The sequence below is a fragment of the Rhineura floridana genome, chromosome 8 (assembly GCF_030035675.1).
Source record: "Rhineura floridana isolate rRhiFlo1 chromosome 8, rRhiFlo1.hap2, whole genome shotgun sequence".
NCBI lineage: Eukaryota > Metazoa > Chordata > Lepidosauria > Squamata > Rhineuridae > Rhineura > Rhineura floridana.
In genome coordinates, this window is record NC_084487.1 from 85,759,302 (window position 1) to 85,783,587 (window position 24,286).

The 24,286-nt window shown below is 41.7% G+C and overlaps 1 protein-coding gene across 29 annotated transcripts in view; it reads right to left on the reverse strand.

The window, feature by feature from the left end:
- The window catches only part of IMMP2L (inner mitochondrial membrane peptidase subunit 2), a 797,369-nt gene that overhangs the window by 533,757 nt on the left and 239,326 nt on the right, over positions 1 to 24,286 (reverse strand). The window contains exon 4 of one of the 29 annotated variants that reach the window (XM_061640004.1): positions 7,651 to 7,669. The exons of the other annotated variants lie outside the window; for them this stretch is intronic. Within the exon in view, the coding sequence (XP_061495988.1) occupies positions 7,666 to 7,669 (4 nt within the window). The 3' untranslated portion in view covers positions 7,651 to 7,665. Of the gene's footprint in view, positions 1 to 7,650; positions 7,670 to 24,286 lie in introns of those variants that run through there. 29 annotated transcript variants of the gene reach the window in all.

The window sequence follows — 24,286 nt, forward strand, 5'->3', positions numbered from 1 at the left end:
TATTATCATCAAAACCACGTCAGAGGCAACCTCATCAGCACTGGCAGAGAAACTGTTGAAGAGTGGGATAGGTAGTACACCAACAGCATCTCCAATCTGTCCCAAGTGCCCAACACAATGTACAGGTATTCCAAATTGATATGTCTCCAGTGGCCTGGAGAGGGAGCTCTTATAGATGACAGTGACTCCCCTCCATGACATTCCAGCCTATGTTGATCCTACACTAAATGCCTAGGTATTTAGGTATTGCAGGAAGAGAATAATTTTCTTGAAAATACTGATCACAATGCAGGAGGCTACAATGCCCAGACTTGAACTGACATTGTTAACAGAAGTTGGAGAAGAAAATCATTTTTAAAAATATTCATACTAATTTAGAAAATTCTTTTGACTGATTTGAACATTCCATTCTTTATATACCAAAGCACAGGAAATACACATTTATTTGCAGAGACTTGAGATTGCTCTGACTGCAGTTGCAAGGGAAACTTTATCCAACCAAGAACTAAAGTGCTTTTAAATGTAAAATGTGTTTGCTTTCACGAGTAAGCAGCCTGTAGCTACAAACCAAGCAACGTAATGTGGGTTTTCAAGCTCTCTTTTCAGAGGGGCTCTATTCCCAACACAATTTGCCATATAGGAACGCAAAGAAATTACCAGCTTTGGAAGAAAACAGGCACCAACTAATAATAAGACATCACTTGGGCACTTTTCTGCTTCAAACACAGCTGTTACCTGCTGCAGCAGAATACTATGCATAGTGAATTAAACTATTATATGGCCAAATGTGTAAATACAAGTCAGTCTCAACAATTTCTGAATTAAAACAGAATACCTTTTAATTCTCTGCTCACCCCACCCTGGAGTGTCTACCATCTCAGCCTGATTTCAGCATAGGGAGTTTGACAGGATGTGAGGTGTGGAAACTTATTTCAAGGGTGGATGCTAAAGACAGATTACTAGGGATGAGTGTGAAATCTCATGATGACCAGGAGTTTGCCTTCCATTAAATAAGAATAGGAAGCATTTCAAGAAGTAAAGACTCGTCTGTATGTACACTCATCATGCAAATATTAATTTAATTTCAGGTAAAAATATGAGAAGATAAGAAATACAAAAATTGGGACCCAAGAGAGGCCACTTAGGCACATGGCATGGGGGGAGGAGGAAAAGAAGACAGTATCAAAAAACCGAAAGGACAAGGCAGGTTGTGCTGGAACAGGCATGAGGAATTGGTTGGAATATCCTCAACCCCCAGCCAACATGGCTGATAGTTAGAGATGATGGGAGGTGCAGTCCAACAACATCTCAAGGGCTGCAGGTTCTCCCTGTGTGTGCAATTATCTAAAGATTCTGTGTAGAAAGTAGCCATTATCTAAAGATTGCTCAGTACATTTTGACAAGAATTCTTGGTACAAATATCCTTATGTGACTGATTCTGCTACCCCAACTTGCTCAAAAATATCCATACAATAACTTGCTAACATCTGTCACCAGCTCCATATCCGCCTCTCACATTACCCTGGCATTAGGCACATTCAGCACTTTGCATGCAACCAGGGGACTTCACCTGCGGACAATATGGCTCCTATAGATCTTGTGGTGGATAACTGTGAAGTCATCCAAAGTTTTGCTATGCAATGTGTGAATCTACTGTCAAGCGCATAGAGTAAGTCCTGTTCCTGGCTATGTAGAAATGACAATGTAGTTCCTTGGATACTGGCTGTTAAAAAAAAAAAACCTACTTTGATACTTGTTTTAAAATGTGCATCTTCATCCCAGTAAACATGAAGAATTACTTCCATGTAACTACCTGAAAAATCACAGCACCAGCAGCAGAAATTGAAAATGAGAAGTACAGCAAGTGAATCTGGGTTGAAAAGCCCAGTTTTGAAGTGTTGCACATAGTCCCTACACTACAACTGACCCTATTTACCAGGTGATGCCCCTGTTTTCTCCTTGATCTGTCCCTATTTTTTCCTTTTAGGGGATACCTTGTTAAAATGTTGCTAGTGTAAGAAGCTAGAATGGTCATTCCTTAGAGATCAGCTTTTTCCCTAGATTCTCTAGAAGTTTAATCTAGGAGAGGTATGTGTGTGTGAGAGAGAGAAAGAGGAGCAGGAGATGTATTTTGCTCTTATGCACTTCCATGAAAATGAATGTGCATGAACACTAAAGCACCAAGCCGTGCACAGTCTGCCATTTCACACACAGCAAGCACTGGAGCATATTTAGAACACTTGATTATATATGTTTTAAGACTGTATGTAATTTTACCATATTGTATTTTAATTTTATTTAATAATTTGATGCTTGGGAGCTGTCCAGAGAAAATTGTCGTTGGGCAGCAGTGTATGTAGGCAAGTGTGGCTGTAGTGCATGGGTCCCAATGTTTTTGGGCCTAGAGGCACATTTGTGGGCATCATAAAATACCCCCTTCACAGAAAAGTTAAACAACTGGCAATGCTCAAAAGTCCACCACTCCAAAAATAGGCAAAACATCAACACATATCCCAAAACAGATAAAACAAGGACAAAAAAGTAGGTCATTCCCCCACCCACAAAAAGAGGCAGCAACAAAGTAACAAGCAAAAAACAACAACAACCACCCCTTGTTCTAAAAATAAATAACAGACACCATGGAGAGTATCTGAGGGTCCTGTGATGCCCACTGGGGATCCCAGTTCTAGTATATTTTTAACCCAAAAGGAAAACATTCTCAACTTTTACATCAGTAGAAAGCAGGGTACTGAATCCTGGAAAGATGAGGCACAGGGGGTTGGTAGTTCTTGTGTCCAGAAGATAGGCCAATTGTCTGTTCTGGACAGAGTTGTACTTTCTCTGAAAGAGGAGGTACATAACTTGGGTATGTACCCCAAACTATGGATGGATGCATCTTTGTCACTAGAGGCTCGAGTGAGAAGAAGCTTAGGCATCTGCATAAAGAGAAGCATGTCTTGGGCACCATTCTCACAGTTCAACAGACTAAGGCATGTGACTATGAGTCCATTTTTATTTTATTTTATTTAACATGAACATGTAATGCATTCTGAAGCCCCATTCATAAGTTATCCTCATGAAAGAGGTTATTTATTTATTTATTTAAAACATATATATATATATATATATATACCACTTAATCATTTGCATTTCTAAGCGATGTACAAAAAGAGGATATGTAGAAAATGTGTGAAGGGGGCTTCTATTAGATAGTAAAGATCCAAAAAAAGGTTACGAGTCTCTAAGGAAAATGCTTTTTCTTCTTGGTGTTTTGCATTACATTTTAACTAATGGAGACATTTAAGAAAGCCAAGCCTTGAGGATTTGTACATGGTTTGGGTGTACAATTTTTTTAAAAAATGTAGTAAGTGTAATATTTTTGGCAATTATACATTTTCACTATGATTAAAAATACAATTTAGTGAAATTAATGGATAAATTACATGTTAGAACATGATTAAAAATACAATTTAGTGAAATTAATGGATAAATTACATGTTAGAACATTTTCCTGTTAAAGAGCTATTGGTGCTTACAGCAGACATTCTAAACCATGTATCTAAACTGTGTCTCTGGACACAGGCAATATATGTAAGCTGATTTTCCAATGAATAATTTATTTGCTAGTTATTTAGTTCAAAGCTAATCATCATTAGGCTTTCCTGAAATTTAGCTGCCGTACTGTAAATTCTTAACAAGTTCATTACACTATTTGTGTATATATATATATATAAGAGATCCTAATTCTTCTGTCACATGTTTAGAACTAAAATGGAATAGAACCAGTCCTAAGAGGCCTTTAATAGGCCTTACAATGTACTCAAGCCTCTATTCATATTGCAAAGATCCCATTACTTCCCAGCGTAATTTGTTCATTGCTCAGTTAGTTCTTTATTATTCAACATTTTTGACTTAATTATATTACAAAACTTGTTGCAAGTTGCAACTGAAATGAAGACTGTGGACAATCATTTAAATTTCTTAGCACTGACACAGAGCTTATAAAACCTCACCACCATGAATGTCGCTAGGGAAAAAAATGCTTGCAAAAAATAATACAAGAAATAGTCTACTGAAAAAGAAAACCTCTTTCCATCCTGTACTGACACTAGCCCTATGGTTCTTAATCTCATTTATCAACCACTCATTTGGGAAGTAAAGGCAGAAAAATCTATGAATGAAAAAAATATGGAAAGTGGAGCCAATAATTTTCACAGTGCACAGTTTGCAACGCACTCTTAATATATTTTCCCCCTTTCCAAGCTCTCTCCTTGTAATCAAATAAGAGTAAACTGGAGTTATAATTAAATGAGTTTAAATGATTACCCACAGTTGTCTTTTAGGTTGCAATGCAAGATCTATGTAGTCTGTGTTTTTAAAAACTAGAGGCTTCTGGAACATAATCATTTAATATCCTATCTCAAATTGCTGTAGGGGCTCTCTACATGATTTCAGGTAAACATTACAGGGTACAAATCACTAGACGGGCACTGCATCTATTTCATCTATGCAGAAGAACAGCTGCAGCACTGGGGGACTGGAGAAGAGGCCTGTCTGTCAGGGCTTTACAGCCCAGGGGCAGGACATGGGCTGCTTCTGGGGCCAACTTACCTCATCTACCTGGAGTTGTATGGCCCCTGGGGGTGGTGACGTGGGAAGGCCCCCCTACTCACCTACAAGGTGTGGCTGGGGTAAGAAGTAAGCAGATGGGCTTGCCCTTGCCCCAGCAGGGGCTGGTCGCCCAAAAGCTGTATGGCAGTGGTTCCCAACTTTTATGAGCATGGGACCCCCTTTATAAGCTGAACATTTTTTGTGACCCCCTCCCCCCCAGGGAGGCAGGCTGGCTGCCAGGAGGGAAGGGGGAAAGCAGCCTTTCTTTGCAGCCTTGCTTCTTTTTGCTTCACAAAAACCCCTCTCCTCTCATTCTAAGCAAGGGTGTTGCCAGTGCAAGGGAATAGTAATCCCCTCTTCTTCCTGGTAATCAGTAATCAGTAATTACCAATAGTAATCAGTGATAGTAATCCCCTCTTCTTCCTGGTAGCTCCACCCTCAGCCTCCTTTGGCATCTGCCATGTATTTTATAGGCAGATGCCTGCCCTTAGTGCACCTGAAAGACGCTCTGGCGCTTCAGCAAAAAGGCCTCCCCTCTCGTTTGGAGCAAAGGGGAGGTGTCATCTGCAGTGCCAGTGGGAAGCAGACAGTGTAGAAGGAGTGAAGACTTTTAAAAAATACTGTTCACGGCCCCCTCTGGATTACTTCACGGCCCCCAGGTTGGGAACCACTGCTGTATGGCAAGCTGCTTGCTTATAGACAGTTCCCACACCTAGGCTTCCCCTCTGCAGGTCACTTTAAGGGGTTTTGTTATAGTTTTAATAAAGTGGCCCTTTGTTCAACCTGAACTGCTGTGTCTGTGTCTGATTTCGCCCCTCGGCCACAACAAAAGTTGCCATTCTGGCCACTAGGACTAGCATGAATACACTTTGCAGAGGGTTAGTATATGTTATGAATTGTCCAACTTCACCTTCATGTGGGATTTTCTGTGTCTTGAAAAAAACATTCAATTTTAAAGAATCAGATTTAAAATAATAAGATACAAAGTAACATCTCCTTCAACATGGATATTTTTAAGCATCTGCATAAATTTTCCACGCTGTGAACATGAATGAGATTCTCCATAGGTGCTATTGATTTATAAGAGCAATCACCTATCTCACACAGAGATTCTCTTCCTAGTGTTCATTTAGGTACATGCATTTAGTGACTAGATAATAAATAAGGAGCATAAACCAAGTTATAGTTTATAATTTACTCATAAAAGCAAACCAAGTCTAAATGTCTGCAAGTTTAAGTGTAGAATCCAAAACACAATTTCCTGGAAGCAAATTCCACAGAATCAGTGGGAATTACTTTTGTAACTTGTCCTGGCAAGGACAATATGCTAGGGAAGATTTTAAACACCTAACTTGATTTTTCATGTCCTTTTCTACAGCTTCTTGCACTTTTTCTTCTCCATCTTTTTTCTTGCCTTTCTCTTCCTCCTTAAGCATACTGATAAATCTAGATCTGCAGATGTCCAATATTCTACACTGGCTTTCATCCAATTATTCAGCTCCTTTAGGTCTATGGCAGGGGTCACCAACATGGTACCTGAGAATGCACATGTGCCCACAGAAACCCTTCCCCCTGATGAAATTAGGCTTGAAAGAAGCATTCTATTATAACAAATAGGATAGATTATGGGGCAGGTGTGCCCACAACAGTTCCTCCAATTTACAAATGTCCTCAGAGGCCCAAAAAGCTTGGTGGCCTGGTCTGTGGGCTACCTACAGAAATCTGTGATGTCACTTGAAAGTGCAAACGAATGAAACAATGAATCTGTAGATGCAGATTAAGCTAGGATCAATGTTCTCATATGAATTTACACCTGTTACAGTGCATGTCCATACCTTGATGAATATAAGCAATTATATGTGAATGCAGACTATTCAAAGTGAATTTTGTGAATAACCCAAAAGTCAAACACAATCCAATTTTTATCAGTTACCTAGATATGATTATTTATTACATTTCTGAATCACTCTACCACATGCATTCTCTGGGTGACTAAAAACTCAAAGTATACAATGAACAACAACAAAAATCAACGCAATAAATACTCAAATCAAGTAAACAAGTTTATTTATTTATTTATTTATTATTTCAATTTATATACCGCCCTTAGCAGAATAGCTCTCAGGGCGGTGAACAAACAAGATAAAATACAATATATCATAATAAAAATCATAAAAACATAAACAAACAACAACAAAAAACACTACAAAAACACAATACGACAAAAATTAAAAATACGGATTAAAAGATTAAAATGGTTAAGAAAATTAAAATGCCTGGGAGCATAAAAAGGTCTTTACCTGGCGCCGAAAAGATAGAAGTGTAGGCGCCAGGCGTACCTCTTTGGGGAGGCTGTTCCACAACTCAGGGGCCACCACAGAAAAGGCCCTAGATCTAGTAACCACCCTCCGGGCTTCCCGATGGGTTGGTACCCGGAGGAGGGCCTTAGATTCTGAATGAAGTGAACGGGTAGGTTCGTATCGAGAGAGGCGTTCCACAAGGTATTGAGGTCCCACGCCGTGTAAGGCTTTATAGGTAAGAACCAGCACCTTGAATCTCGCCCGGAAGCAAATAGGAAGCCAGTGCAGATGCGCCAAGACAGGTGTTATATGCGAAGACTGACTGGTCCTCGTCAGTAGTCTGGCAGCTGTGTTCTGCACCAGCTGAAGCTTCCGAATTGTCTTCAGGGGCAGCCCTACGTAGAGCGCATTACAGTAATCCAATCTTGAAGTTACCAGAGCGTGAACAACGGAGGCGAGGTCGTCCCTGTCCAGATAGGGGCGTAGTTGGGCTACCAGACGAAGATGGTAAAACGCATTCCGTGCCACCGAGGCCACTTGGGCCTCGAGAGACAGGGAAGAGTCGAGAAGAACCCCCAAACTACATACCTGTTCCTTCAGGGGGAGTGTAACCCCATCCAGAACAGGGTCCACCATCTGAGCAGGGAAGGCATTCACCAACAATGTCTCGGTCTTGTCTGGATTGAGTCTCAGTTTATTAGCTCTCATCCAGTCCATTATCGCGGTCAGGCAACGGTTCAGCACATCAACAGACTCACCTGAAGAAGATGAAAAGTTCTATTATAATGCATCTAATCACACTGAGAGCAATCTTGTAGGGCTAAAATAAACCTCCCAACTGATAAGAAAACAGAGACAAAATTATATCAATAATTCAGTTATGTAAAAATGAATTAAAACTCTGTGGAGAATAAGAAAAAGACTGTGCCTAGCACCCAAACATTAGATGCCAGGCATAAACATTACACTGCTAAACAAAGGCCCTCTTCCTTTGTAGATACCCTCTGCACTTCAGATTGAAAGGGCAACCAGAGAAGGGCCTATATTGAAACACAGTTAAGTGCATATATGTATACATGCCAGCATTCACCAAATGTTGGAAATGCACTACACAACCAATATTTTCAAGGTCAGTCGCTCAGGCATAAATATGAACTCTTACTAATCTGAGTTGCCTGCTTTTTAATTATTATGAAAGGAAGATTTGTTACTTTGGCAAGCCCAATTCCCTTTGCTTTGTCTTGTCTATCTATGAGAATATACCACCCTTGTTTTCGTCTACCAATAAAGATGCATGTGCTGAACTCTTCAATTTCGTTGATATAATGTGACAGCTTACTGGAAAGATGCAAAGCTAACAAAGATTTCTGCTTTTTTGAGAAATGTAATCCAACTCTTCTGTTTCTAGAAACAGAATAGGGAGGAACACTAAATATCTGAATTCGTTCAGTGGACTTCATGCAAAGGTGTTTTTCCCCCTTAGGAGCTGGCCAATAAAGCAACAGGCCTACATAAGTACATTTAGTCAGTCAAGTACTACAACAGTTTAATGAATTTATCCTCTTTCAGAGATAACAGACACACCTTTAGAAGCATATAGTGATGGTCAAAAATGTTTGTTGTCCACTCTGAACTGGTAGCTTTTTCTATATGGCAGCCAAAATCCAAGACTGAGTCCTCCGAATGTAGAATTCGGCAATATTCTTGCTCTAAAGTCTAGGAAAGTGGGCTTGGTTTCTATGTATAGGTTTTATTGGATAGGGAATTTAAATTTTAAGCTCTCCATAACTTCTGAATCATCGAAGATGGATTCCATAATTCAAAAATGGCCACCATAGTGATCTACAAAATTGCGGAACAAAACTTTTATCATTAATGTAAGTTGGAAACTGAGAAATGAGAAGAGGTATGTATTAATGATATATGGTCATACACAAACACACATAAAGACAATCCCTGGATTGGTGGTGAATAAGAAAGCTTTCAACAAGTAAATCTGTTACACCTAAGGTAAATGATGACATTTTTGATGCAAAGAAAGGGGAAATAGAAATTTGTTCAAGATCACTGTACATTCAATCCATGTGCCATTTTTTTCTCCACTTCCTAAACTGGGACTTAAAACATTCAAAGATCTCACAACGATCATTAAAGTCAATGCAACAGAGCATGCACTCTTTGCTAAAATGGCTGTTTGGAGGCAGATAAGAAAAATTGATATGGTCTTTTTTTCATACCCATTGGGACTCCTACCCTGGTCTCTGAATGATGCATTTTCTCATCCCAGGAAGACAAACAAGACACAACTCCTCAACTATCTCATTAAAAATGTCCAGGCTAAAGACAAGTATCCAGAGATTGCCATATCAGTGTTTGCAGAATGGCTATTCTACAGAAAACATTGCCTACTCAGGGTGAGACATATGTTGGAATATGTTGTTCAACTCCAACTTGTGGGTTGAGGCTACATGGGGTTAAAAAGAGTAGCTAGAGAGGAAACCTCCTGATTGCTAGGCTAATACCTTATCCTTTGATCTCCTGTTGTCTCTCCCTTCCTGCTAGACCAATATGCATAGGATGTTGACCACATCTCCTTCCTTCTTCTTCTTTCTCTTGAGAGGGAGAGCAGACACCTTCTCTTTGTCTCTCCCTCTCCTCCAAGCGTGAGGGCAAACACTAGGCTTAGTGTTTGCAACTCCAACTTAGCTAGTTACCTAGATGTAGAACTCTTTCTATCAAGTATGTACTTCCAGAATAAAGTAGTTATTTCTTATTTAAAGCTTAAAGTCTCTGTCTGACTAATTCCAGGGAAGGTATAATCTTTAGCAAAGATTCAAACACACAAAGGCTCACTCAGATGCTCCATTCCCAATTTCACTATTCTGCAACAACATATAGCTCACTGGCACAGAAGGTCACATGGGTGCCAAGAAACAGAGTGGATGTGGTAGCTTTATTCTACCTATATCATTTGTGTATGATCCTTCAACCAGCTTTCTTTTTCACCAGTGTTCCATTTTCAAAAAAAGAGGAAACACACAATTTCTTTAAAAGGCAAGTCATTATTTGGGTTTGTCCTCACATCAATTTAGATCAGTACACCTAACTTCCTTCTGTAAAAAGACTGCATCATATATTAAATAAGAAGCTGTCCTTTTTTAAAAAATGAAAAAATGAAATACTGCCCTTGCCTACCCAACCTTAATGGTAAGTAAATATGCACTAAATATTAAGAAAGCAGAGCAGAGCTTTTCTAATCCTTTCATACTGAATAGATAGATAGATAATAAATTCAAGACCAGGAATAAGCATTAAGAAAAACAGCTAGAGACAAAGTTACTGAATTCAATGGAACCCTCCAACCAATTTCAGTGCAATCTGCATGACCCTAAAGACTGTCCAAGACAACGCCTACCCCACCCACATACTATGGGTGAATTATAATTAATGGCCTTTGCTTATATATTTCCTCTTACAAATGCCATGATATTTATTAAATGTCCCCCTGCACTATGGATCTCAAAGGATAAGCAGGTCTATATAGTAGCAGCCATTCCCACAAATATATGGGCCACAGACTGTTAAGGGCTTAAAAGTAAGTGGGAGCATCTTGAATTGGCCTGGGGGGGGGGTGACAACAAATGCAGCTGTCCTGGCTTCTAATCAGAGAAGCAGACTCAGAACTTGGTGACTGGGTTTTTCTGCATAAAGCTTTATTCCAGAAATCAGAACAGGGATCTAGCATCTAGCATCTCACAATAGGCCTAAACCGGGATCACAGCAGGCATAACTAGACGTTGGAGGCAACAGCAGACTAATTGTCGCAACAGCAAATACAAACTATTGCTACTTCTATATATACAGAAAAAGGGCATCCATTTGACACTATGAATTAATTCAGGTTCTTTCCAGCATGAACTACAAGGCAGGGGCTACAATGGGGGTTGGATCACTTTCATTTCCGCTGCCAGAGATAGTCCAAAGTTTTCGTTAGGGCTTATCTCTTTAACTGTTGTGCGTGGCCTTGATACCAACAGAAAGTTCCTAGCAGCCAGATTTAAGGCTTCTGGAGACACCACCCACGCAACCCCTTTATTTCCATCATCATCAGTTCTGGCAATATTCTCCCCAATGTCTGTACCCCACTTCCCATTCACCCAACCTTGCCAGGGGTTCTCTTTCAGGCCCATGACATCAGCTGTTTTTAAAATGGGGGTTATATGTGCTAGACCCACTGCTCCATCAGCACCCTGGCTGCCACATTTTACACCAACTGTCATTTCTGGACCATTTTCAAGGGCAGTCTCACATCAACTGCATTACAATAGTCTAGCCCAGAGGTTTGTTTATTTATTAATTATTAGATTTATATTCCACCCTTCCTCCCAGCGGGAGCCCAGGGTGCCAGAGGTTGCCAGAGCATGGATGACTATGACCCTGTCAAAAATGTCCATAGCTGATGCACCATCAACGACATACCTGTTCCTTCATTAGGAGAGTAATCCTAACCAAAACAGGCAATTTCATCAAGTCCTAGACATGGGAACCAACCAACCATAGCATCTTGTCTGGCTTTAGCTTCAATGTTGTGGTATCACAGGTTACCAAATATGTGTATTTTTACCAGATGGAAGGTAAAAAGGAGTACATATTTTATACAGTGTTCTTGATCAAGAGTTCTATAAGCACCCCAAAGTGAACACCTTTTGCATAAGACAACTTCCCCATTCATATAAAATGAAGAAACAATACCTTGCATTAAACCCCTTGTGCATGCAGAACAGATCAATTCACTAGTACAAACAGGGAATCTTTTGTAGACAGAGAAGCTCCATATGTGTATCACAGCTCACTGGCTCACAAAGAAATGGGGGGGTGTTGCCTGTAACATTCTAAAAACATAATGCCCAGAATGAATTAATATGAGATGTTGCCTCAATGTGTTTTGAGCTGTCCTGAAAGGCACTGGAATAATTATCCTTTGAGATTAAAGGTTGTAGTCTTTTCAATTGCTTGCCCAGAAATTAATTGCTATCATTTATTTGCTTTTGGGTGACAACTACTATACATCTGCAATTAGAAATGATTTCAGAAGACCATTTATTGTCAGGCTTTGCTGATATGTCAATGGATAATTCTTAATATCTCAGCACTATGCGAAATTACAGAAAGTGGCCAATTTTCAGCATCAGAACAAACAATAACACTGTATTTTCCTGTAGATTTTATGTTCTGAAACACAATTTCACACCATTTTCATGCTAAATTAAATATTTAGCCAGTAGCTATGAACTCTGATCTCTAAGCTGCTTGGCACTATCAGTTATATCCTTGTTGCTTTTTATGGGAATCTTGCTGAGTATTATCTTTCCCTAAATTTTCCAAGTACAGCTATTTTTCAGGCTCTAGTAACTTACAGAAAAGGCCTATTTAACTGCTTCCACAAAAGATACACAAATTCCAAACCTAAGACATTTTGTTAATTACAGCTTGCACATTTTCTTTTGTTGCAAGTGGAAACACAGTTCTATTTTTATTAGCTCTTTTGTGGCACATTTATGCTATTGCTATTCTTATACTCTGGATATACAATAAGGCATACCCTTGAAATGAGTTGTTTTTGTTATTAACATGTACATGTTATTAACTGTACAAACACTTTTTAGGTGAAATATGTGCTGAATCTATTGTCTAGATGTAATTTTATTCCTGTTGCTTTCCTATACTTTTAATTCTATTCAAGTCTTTGTACCTACTGCTGTTCTTGGATCCAGTCGTACTTCTGGGATGAACGGAATTGTGGTACTTACCATTTAACTGTTGAGTGGCCTGCACTTCACCATTTTATAAATGTACTCTTGCAACATATGATGAAGTGCAATCTCCCCATCTTTATGTTCATCCTGAAATAGTTTGCCAACTTCTAAGGATGATAAGCAATGCAGAGGTGGCATAGCACCTTTAGGTAAGGCATAACAAAAAGTAGGATAACTGAAAAGGAAAACATGTTTTGGCAGGAATAAACAAGCAAATGTACATAGGGATTCATGTTCCCATCACCATACTAACAGCATACCATCAACAGACAACTCCAAGAGAATATCTAACAGTATCCAAAGTGCTTCACATACTGCTTACTTAAATGTAGGGTAGAAATTTCTAACATTACATTTCTCTTCTTGCTGGGGGAGGCAGGTTGCAGACATCTAATCAGAAAATTGTCACAAGCATGCATCTTTATAAGTAGAGAATGATATGCCCCACAGACCATTCTCCATTGTTCAGCTTACAATGGAATCTGGCTATCTCCACGATAGTATCGTGTATCTGCTGTCATTTTCTAGCATTTTCACACACACATTTTTTTTAAAAAAAGGAGAAAATCTTAAACTCATAGCATACAAAACAGCATCACTTGTGTCTTCTTGACCAATCTATGTATCAGCTTCCCAGTGCACACGCTTGAAATAAAAACAGACTCTTGTGCTGCATTCATACATCATGAAATAAATACCTTCCCCAGATGATGAAACTCTTGTGTTTGAAAAGTAACATCTGCAGTGGCCTTCAGAAAGTAACAAATTTTAAGCAATTAGAATACTGTGCAAATACTGCTTTGCCATTTCAAATGCACAAGATTGGTTATGGGAGGGGGGAGCAATGCCATTTTGACTAGAAGGTCTGTTGCTTTACCCTCAAGAAGGAAAAAGGGGATAGGAGCTAAATGTATTTCGCACAGGGTCATTTTTACCATTATATGCCAGGGCCAAATTAAGCTCTCGTACAAATGAAGTTCCAAATCCTCTTGATTTCTACAGATGTCTGTGTATCTGACAAATTTCATCAGAAATCATCCTAATATCAGAGTAAAAAGGTAAAGGTGTCCCCGCACTTATAGTGCGAGTCGTTTCCGACTCTTAGGGTGACATCTTGCGACATTTACTAGGCAGACCGTATATATGGGGTGGGTTCGCCAGTTCCTTCCCCGGCCTTTCTTTACCACCCAGCATATGCTGGGTACTCATTTTACCGACCACGGATGGATGGAAGGCTGAGTGGACCTCGACCCCTTTTACCGGAGATTCGACTTCCTTCTTCCGTTGGAATCGAACTCCGGCCGTGAGCAGAGCTTTGGCTGCGTTACCACCGCTTACCACTCTGCGCCACGGAGGGTCCTAATATCAGAGTAGGCTCCATAAAATGAGGTCTGCCACTAAATTTAGATTAAACAAATCCACCAAGAACAGGTCTATTAATTGATACTAGTCATTATGGCTATACCAGGAGTGGCAAACCTCAGGCCTCAATGCCTCCAAGTGTCTCTATCTGGCTCAGGTCACACCACCTCCTCAGACACATGCACTTTCCCCAGGCTACATCCCTCACTGGCCCTGTTTTGCACTTTTCTTGATCATTTCTCCTGCTTGAAATGTGACCTGGAATGATGAATGCCTCTTGCCTGCCTGGATGGAAAACAGAGAGGATTGTGTGACTGTGTGTTTGCCGATTGAACAAAGGTAAAATTAACATTAGTAGTTCCACCTACTTTTGCCTCTGGCTTTTCTCATCACTGCCATGTGGGCCCCCAGAGGGGAATGCAGCCCTCGAGCCACTGGGCCACATGGAATCTCGGGAGTCAGAGGCAAGGCCTGCTGCAAGGGAGCAACAGTAGGATAAGGTTCTTGCCTTCATGTCCAGCTGATGGGCTTCCAGAGTGATCTGATAAGCAACTCTGGGAAAGAGAAGGCAGAACTAGGTGGACCTTTGGTCTAATCCAGCAGAGATCTCTGTATAGTCTAATGAATTCTTAAGTGCAAAATGGGAGAGATAAATTGTCCCTCTGCCTGTGCTTTTCATTTCATGGCCACTATGCCCCAGCTGCTATTTTTGAGTTGGCTCCAAAACGGGGTGGGGGAGAAAGAGACAGAGAGAAAATGGATGATGTTGGAAACAGGGAAATATGGGCCAGGATGAGCTTCAACTCCCCCTCCCATGCTGCACTTACTTCTTCTTCTTCTAGGGCCCAGGTTGTCTAATTTTGATTCTCAGAGCAACTCAAAACTAGTGTTTTTATGAGCAGACAGGCTGTGATTTTCATTCAGATTTTGAACAAACTGAAAAATCACCACCAGGATATTACAATGAGAATCATACATCTTGGCATTTGCTCCTGTTTCATCATTTGGGATGCAAGGGAACTGGGCTGGTGGTGGCAAGTAATGTGGAAAACTGGAAAGTTATTTTGCTGGAAGTGACAGACAAGTCTGAGTCACTGAACTACTTGTGCTCTGTGCCTTCTAGCAAAAAGAATAATGTTGATTAATAGGAAAGCAGGGATCTGAGGCATTGCAAAAAAATGGGTGAAAAATAATCAAGGCTTTCTTACTGTCAGAGATGTCCCAAGGAGTGGCAACAAGATTAGGTTTAAGGTGGACTGTTAGTCATAGTCTCAAGAGCTCTGCAAATTTAAACAACTTTTCTAAGTCACAAACTTCAAAGTGAACTTCTGAGGACATTACAAGTCATAGTGTAGTCATGAGCAAGCTATTTATACCACTCAACACAGTAAGTGAAATGGAAATAGGATGGTGCCAGCGCCAGGATTTTGGGAGCTTGCAAACAAATTATCCCCACTGGAAGCCCTTTATCTGGGAAAGGCAGCACTGCCTCTGCTCTCAGGCACACTGATGGAACAGTGGTGCTGTGCTGTGTTGCCAGTTTTTGGATCCCAAAAATTTCCTGACATCACAACCTTCTAAATTCAGTTATGCATTAACTTAACCTACTTCCCCCATATTTCAAAATATTTTATAATTATAGAGGTGAAACCTAATCAGATTGACACACTATTTTATTTTTATTATTTCAATGAAAAGAACCTAAGGTAGCATGCAAAGCTGTGAACAAAACTTTGGGTGTTATTCAACTAAAGAGTTGTGCTAGTGCAAGGTTTAGGGATTTCTCACCTCTTCTCCTCCCATGTGTACCTTGTACTATACCCATATCTGCTCCAGAGGGTTGGGAGAAACTCCAGAACAGATTAAGGGGCCACATGGGGGGAAGTGAGGGTGAGGATGGTCCAGTATACAAGGCACTGTATACAGTATCCTTGCACTGACAGAATAATCTGCTTAATGTTGAGTTGAATACAACCCAGGAAAACTAAATGTACTCTTATTTTGCGTGTGTGTGTGTTCGTGTTTGGAAAAAAATGTTTGTTGCTTGGTTTGTTATTGAAGCTCAGAGTTGTTTATTGTTTTCAAATCTCCACAACAGCCTGTTTATGCTTAGTTGCCACCAATTAGTTTTTTTTAAAAAAAAACTGAAAAGATTCTTTATTTCAACATTCCATGCATTTAAAAAAAATAGAAAAAGGGGACTCAAATAACAAATAAGTTCTGCTTTATTTCACATTATATTCTTCACTCTTAAACATGTACAAGAAGTGTCAAAAATCTGCAATCTCCTATGAGCCAATCAACCCTTGGTTAACAGAAAAAGCAGCATCTCCGCTCTATGCAAACATTATATTCAGCGAATGTACTATAAGAATTTCAGACGCAATAAGCACAACTAGTAAGGTGCTATCAACATTGCCTATCGCTCATGTTTTGTCACCAAGAGAAAGAACTGTATACAGGAATACCCTGCATTAACATACGCAACGGGTCCAGAGCGAGTACGTAAACTGAAAATGTACTTAAAGTGAAGCACTTTAGCGGGGTATTCCTGTAACTGATAATCTCCTTGGTATGAAGTATGATGCTTGCAGGCTGCTGGATTTCACCTAGTGACAGGACTTCACCTTCAATTCTTAAATAGCACAAAGTGACAGGAGAACAATTTACGAAACTACATCACCACTGGAAACTGTACATGAAAATCCTACAAAGAATCATTTTCTAGACACAATGACTACCTTGTTCCATCAGATGAGGGATTTGTCTTGAAAACCAACAGGCCCTTGAGAACGTATGTGATGTCCCAGAGGAAGGTGCAAAGTGATGATGAAAAACTCAGTAGAGAAGAATTCCAATAAGCTGTTTCCTAACCTCGTTGCCACGTCTGTTCCCCGATCCTAAGTGCAGGCTCTAACTGGTCTTTTCTACAATACAGACACTTTTGAAGCACCCAATCAGCACATGAAAATGCTCATTCTTGGAAAAATACTCCCCCCAAAAGACATCTATTTAGGTTCATTATAGAGCACTTTATCAAAAAAGAAGACATGATTGAAATACTGAGTAGATAACAAATAAAGCACTAAAATTCCTCTGTCTCAACGTATTGTTATGAGCATGGGGGTTGGGCTGGATTATTCCTGTGGGTCCCCTTTCCAGCCTCTGATTTGGAATCCTGTGCCTTGGAATGAGGAACTCTCTGCTGGTCAGATGAGTCTTTTGTTAACCAAATAGAGTAGCCAGGTAAGATAATGGGCCTATCAGTTGCCCAGCAATGTTGAATGGGCCAGGAAGACCCTTTTGTCACTGAAACTCTTCAGGAGAGCATCCCCCCCCCTCCTGGAGCCCAGCAGAGGCTTGTAGTTTGAGTTGCGTCCAGAGAATGGCTGGAAACTGAAGGCAGGCAGAGAGAGGCTGGCTCTCTGCACCATGGCCTTTGGGGTGCCTCCTGCAACCCAGATGGAAAAGCTGGATATTGGACTGCTGATGCCTTAAACTCCCTCCATCTTAAGCTCAGGTTGGAATGTGTGTAAATAAATAAACCATATTTCATAAAGACACCGCAGTCTCCGCTGACCTTCTTCCACAAAGGAAACCAAACCCTGGAGGAGTGCAGGGACCCCTGAAATCTCACCGCTCAGACATTGGGGGAGGCGCACAACACTGGTGTTAGAAGTGGGATGTGTGGGGGTGGTCCATGTCTTGTGGATTCCCAGAAGTTCACATACTTTCTGGAACACTCTTGATTCAAAGTGCCTACCCTGATCAGAGTGTAATTCGCCAGGCACCCCAAATCTTGAAAAGAAGTTGTCAACCAAGGTGGTTGCCACTGTCACAGCCTCCTGATTTTTTATGGCATAAGCCTCTGGCCACTGTGTAAAATAATCCATTGCAACCAAGATGTAGCGGTTGCCAGCCTCCATTTCGGGGAGGGGCTCTAGAACATCTATTGCAACAGGTTCCATTGGAGCACCTACCAGATATTGCTGCATTGGGGCTCTCCCTGTCCTAGGAGAGCCCTTCTTTGCTGTGCAAGCATCACACTTTCAGCACCAGTTGGCCACATCCTGCCTGCTCTTGACCCAATAGAAATTCTCCTTTACCAGGGCAAGGGTTTTTGCCACACCAAAGTGTCCAGCCGTTTTAGCATCATGGCACAACACCATCACTTCTCTCTTTAGTTTTGTTGGCACAAACAGCTGCCACCTATATCCAGTCGCCGTGGGCTCTACCCATCGTCTATACAATATGCCATCTCTAAGCTCTAGACTCTCCCATTGGGACCAAACGGCCTTCACAGTAGTGTTGACTGGGGACACCATTTCCCAGGGAGGGCAAATTTGTGAGTTGACTTTGCACCCACCCACGATCTTGATGTCTGGGTCTTCTCTCTGTAAGACCCTCAATTGCTCCAGGGTCAACCCCTGTAGCACCACAGTCTCCACAGGCCTTCCATCTGTTTTTGCCCTCTCTCCTCCTCCAAGGCAGCCAGCCCCTTGCTTTCCTGCCTTGGGCAGTAGCTGCAGTTGTCCTGCCAGCAAGGCCGCCTGGATAATGCATCTGCATTAGAATGCTTTAAACCTGGTCTGTGGGTGATGGTAAAGTCATATTCCTGCAGCTTCTGTAGCCACCTTGCTATTTGACCCTCAGGGTTTTTGAATCTGAATAACTATTGCAGGGACGAATGATCAACAAACTTTCTCCCATACAGATAATGGTGAAAATGTTCTATGGACCTCACAACTGCAAGGAGCTCTTTACGGGTAGTGCAATAGTTTCTTTCTGCAGTAGCCAAGCTCTTACTGAAGTAAGCAACTGGCTTTTCCTGCCCAGCACATTCCTGTGACAGCACAGCACCCATGCCATAAGCACTGGCATCAGTGTCTAAAATGAATGGGGTTTCAAAGCATGGGTAAGCTAAGACTGGAGCATTCACAAGTGCCTTTTTCATCTCTTGGAAAGCTTTGTCACATTCAGGTAACCAGTGGAATGCCTTTACCTTCTCCCCAAGCCCATGAAGAGGTTTTGCTATATCAGCAAACCCACAGATAAACCTTCAATAGTAAGAACAGAGCCCAACAAAACTTTGCACCTCAATTAGAGTCTATGGGGTAGGCCAGTCCTCTATAACAGCTGCTTTCTCCTTGTCTGTTGCAATCCCTTTTTCACTCAAGGTATGCCCCAAGTAAGTAACCTCTCTTTGGAACAACTTACATTTCTCTGGGTTCAGTTTCAAGTTGGCATCTTTTAATTTGTCACAGACCATCTGCAAGTGTGTTAGCTCTTGATCAAATGTCTTGGCATGCACTAGAATCTTGTCTAAATACAACAAGCAGGCCGACAGGGGTAGGCCATAAAGCACCCTCTCCATCAGCCTCTCGAAGGTAGCAGGAGCATTACACAAGCCAATTATTGTGGCCTCATTCAACCTCCGGTAGTCCACACAGAATCTAAGGCTACCATCTTTTTTTTTACAAGGACAATAGGGGAGGCCCAAGGACTGGTGGAGCGTTCAATTATCCCCTGATCATGCATGTCCTTAATTGCCTGTAAAGCCTCTTTCCGCTTTGCAACAGGTAATCTGTGGGGTGCCTGTTTGATAGGATGACTATTTCCTGTATCAGTCTTGTGTTGCACAAGTGAGGTGCACCCTATATCTGCGCCTGATTTCGAAAACAGGCCCTGGTTCTTTAGTAGAAAACCCTTTAGGGCAATCTGTTACTCCTCATTTAGATACACTGAACTGCCCTGATACAACCCAGCGAGAAACTCAGGCAGCTCCTCTTTGATGCAGTCCCCCTCCCAACCAGGCTCTGTGTCCACCCCTAACAATTGAACAGGCTCACATTTTGCCACTATGAGGCCTTTTCTCAACATCCCGGGCTCATCAGAAACATTCAGAAGCCGTACTGGCACCCTGGGCTGCCCCAAATCCACAACAGCCTTAGCTGCCACGATCCCCTCTAATTCCTGCCCATCTGGACACATTTCCACCAAGTCCCAGGACTCTGCCAGGTGAGAGCACTCTGAGCATTGAGCCATAATAATGGTGTCTGCTCTGGGGGGAAGGACAACCCTCTCTCCACAGAGCAGGTGCCTGCAAAGGGCTGGCTGGCTTTGAGCTGCATCTTTGAGGCACCTCAAAAGAGCATACCTGCAGGGTACTTCTCCTAGTGTCAATAACACAACCATTGGCCATCATCAGATCCAGGCTGATTATAAACTGGTCCACAATGTCTGCCTCCCAGATCACATGTTGCAAATGGGCTGGGCCAATCATTATGATCACACTTCCCCATTTCCTCACAGGGGCTGGGGTTCCATTTACCATCTCCATCTGAGACCAAGTGGCCTCCCCAACCTGAGCCCCTTTCTTCCTGAACATGCCTACCATATCAGATCAAAGAACAGTAATATTTGATTCCATATCTAGTATTCCTGTGCATTTCACCCCACCAACTTTGCAATCAATTGCCAAGCTGCTATTATTATAGTTCAATTGCCTAGATCTAGGCACACACTGTGGGGCAGATTTAGGCACACACTGTGGGGGTCTCCCATCCTCTCTTCAAGCTTTGCCCCTTCAAGCTTGGTGGCACCCCGTTTCCCTGACCTGATTCATTGTCTTTTGGCACTTGTGAACCTCTGTCCTGGCTTCCCTTGGCAAGATAGCAGTTCTCCCTTTTGTGGCCAATTTTGTCGCAGTGCCCGCATCGAAGTGGCACCTTGCCCCTAAACACTTTGCCATTACCAATTGCCCTAGGTTTTTCAACTAAATCTAGGAACTCTTCGAACCGGTCTAAAACATTAGCTGCCCGGTCAGATGGTTCCACATCCCCATTCACATTAGAAAAGGGTGCATGCTTACCCACAACGGTCTTTCTCATGAGGGGCTGCCTCCCACTCAAGCTGGTAGCTGCATAGAATGCTTCTATCTCCATGGCAACTGCTACTGCTTCTAGCAAGGTCTTTGGACGCCGCTCCATGATCTTCATGTGGAAGTCCACATAACTCTGTCCGTCGAGGAACTGGTCCTTTGCCAGCATCTCCTGCATCTCCTCACTGGCATCCAAGTACGCTATTCCCACCAGAAGTCTCAACTCCTCAGCAAACTCGGGGAGGGCCTCTTCTTTCCTCTTCCTGCGACTCCTGAACTGGGTCCTGGCTAACTCAGATTGGAGCACAGCCCCAAACCGTAGGTCCAAGGCTTTCACCAAGTCTGGGTAACTCTGCCTTTTCTCAGAGGTGAGATTCTGCAAGACCACCAGACCTGGTCCGCTAAGGTTGGATGCAAGGAATCCTCCTCTCTGTCCTTCATCCCAGCCATTTATTTGGGAGATTATTTCAAACTGGGAGAGATAGACTTCCCAGGAGATTTTTCATAGAGAGTGGGCTTCTGGACCACACCAACTGTGGTGACCAGCCCCCTTCTCTCAAGGCCCTTACGTGGAGCACATGGGGTAGAAAAGTCTATGAGGGGAAACTCCTTACCCCTGGTTGCTGGCTGCTGGTTCCTCGCCCAGCTGCTCATCCCCAAGGTGGGTTGGTACTCTTGCTTCACCTCCTGCAGTTGCCTCTCCGGTTTCCACAACTCTTTCTGGAGCTTTTCGTTTTCATCTCTGTTGGCCAGTCCCAAGTTGGCTAAAGCTTTTTGGGTTTCGGCTACTGACTCAAACACTCTAGAGTCCAGGCTAAGCAGTCTCTCATCCACCTCATCAACTTTCTTCTGGAAGCCCCGCATCTAGGCCTCCAGTCATTGGTGGTCTTGCTGCCTCTGCTGGAAAAGCAATTTCATCTGTTCCAGGAGGGTTGCTGTTTCTCCCTCCATTTTAACTCAGGCACACCTTGCTCCCAATGAGCTGCATTCCAAAATTTCCTATCTGCAATGGGTCATTTAGGAACAAGTTAAAAAGCACTGGTCCCAAAAATACTGATCCTTGAAAGACCACACAACCCTTCAATGTGACAACTGTCCATTTATTCCTACTTTATGTTTCCTGTTGTTTAATCAGTTACTGATCCATTAGAGGAAGTGTTCCCTTATCTCAGAACTGCTACACTTGCTTAGGAGTCTTTGGCAAGGGACTGTTTCAAAAGCTTTTTGAAAGTTCAAGTACACAAACAACTCCCAATCATTTTTGGGGGGATTTGACCATCTTGACTTTGCCTTTCAAATTCCTTTTTACCAATCCTCTCATTTTAGGGAAAATTCCTCTTTTGAAGTCAAATGTGACTGTGTTGGATTTTCTTAGCAATTGGCCATTTCCATGCATGTTCAATCTAAAGCACTATGATCACTGCTCCCAATTTGTTCAACAACACTTGCGTCTTGCACCAGGTTGCGGCTGCCATTTAAGATTATGACCAGGGTCACTGCTCCTCTAGTTGGTTCCATTATCAACTGTTCTAAAGCACAGCCATTTAGGGTATCTAGAAATTTTATCTCTTTTTCGTGACTGGAGCACACATAAATCTATGTGGGGGTTGTTGAAATCACCCATTACTACAACATTTCCTTTTTTGGATGCTTCCTTGATTTCATTCTTCATCTTGAAATCTCCCTGAGCATTTTGATCTGGGGGATGATAGCATGTCCCCAGTACTAAATTATTCTTGGGGCTCAGTATCACCACCCACAACAGTTCTGAGGAGGAGTCTGCCCCTTCTGGGATTTCTTGCTGGACTCTGCAAACTCATTTTCCTCCTTTAGCACACCTTTGACTTGCCTCCCAATCAAAGGTCCAACTGCCTCCCTAACCACACACACACACACACACACACACACACACACACACACACACACACACACACACCATTTGTCACTTGTACTGTTTTCATTCACAGAGAATAAGTTATTTCAACTGTATTATCACCCTCATTTATTACTTGCAGACTCCACCCCCTCATCAATTGATTTGTGCCTTTTCCAGCATATATTTCACAAATATTTTAAAATTATATTCACTATACTGGTTCTCCTCCCTTATTTCTTTTAAATCTATATCTAGGCCTTAGTCTTCTAGAAAACAGATAGTGTGCCATGGTCCGCTGCAGTGTATTCATGAACAGCATTGTATTATGTTTATTATTACTGGACAACTGTCTGTTACTTCTGACCAGATACTATTGCATTCCAAACCCAATGTTTTTATGAGTCTATTTATTCACTTGTGCTCTTCATAACTTATTCCTCTTTATTAATTAACATGGTTATTCAAATATAAAGATAATGGGTTCAACCCAATGATTGAATGAATTGCCTTCTGCTCATGCAACTCATGCAACTGTTAAATATAACCCACTAGGTTTTTAGAACATGGACTTTCATAATACACTTGATAAGACAGAATTCATAAAGTAGAAACCATTTGAAAGCAATGAGCCAAGCCGAGAGAAAGTTATATACATTTTAAAATAAAGAACACATTGGCTGCAATAGAATGTACTATTTCATGCACATCCAGCATGATTTCATAGATCTATGCATATAATCAGGGTGAGACTCTGATACAGGTCTCAATGAACCCCAAACCTGCTTCAGAGGTTCATATCTGTCACTGTCCCATATATTCTACATTGCCATTACCATCTGCTGCCCTCCCAACTATCCCTATCTGACCCTATTTTCATTTTTGTTCTTACATTCTCAAAAAATAGAAAGAGAAGCTGTTTGGACTAAAAAAAACCCTCTGATTCTCTTGTAGCAACAGTAGGGAGGGACAGCAGCAAATGATATAAAAGGAAGTGGGGACAGGGACAGGTAGCTCCCAAATCTCCAAAGCTACTTGACATGAATGTGAATTCCTACCCTAAAAGTGCAGTCCTCTTAGTTAAACCAGCTCCTGATTTTCATTGCACAGCTTGCCTACAATGCATATGCCTGATGTGTACTAGAGAAACATCTACCTTTCAAGAAGTGCTGGCCCGTCCATACTAAATGATAGCTCTATCCTGTACTGCCAAATTACAGGATCCAGGCTCTGTCTGAAAACAGTCTCAAAATACTGTACTTTGCTGCTCTTACATTCTTTCTAAACACCTTCTATACCATTGACTGTTCTCCTGCTATAGTGCCAGATCATCAAAATTAATGGCTCTGCTATGAGATTGGAGGCATCACCTACAACCATTATCTGAAGACACATGAAGCCAGCATCTTGCTAAAGCTAAGCAGGTCTGGGTTTGGTAAGAGTG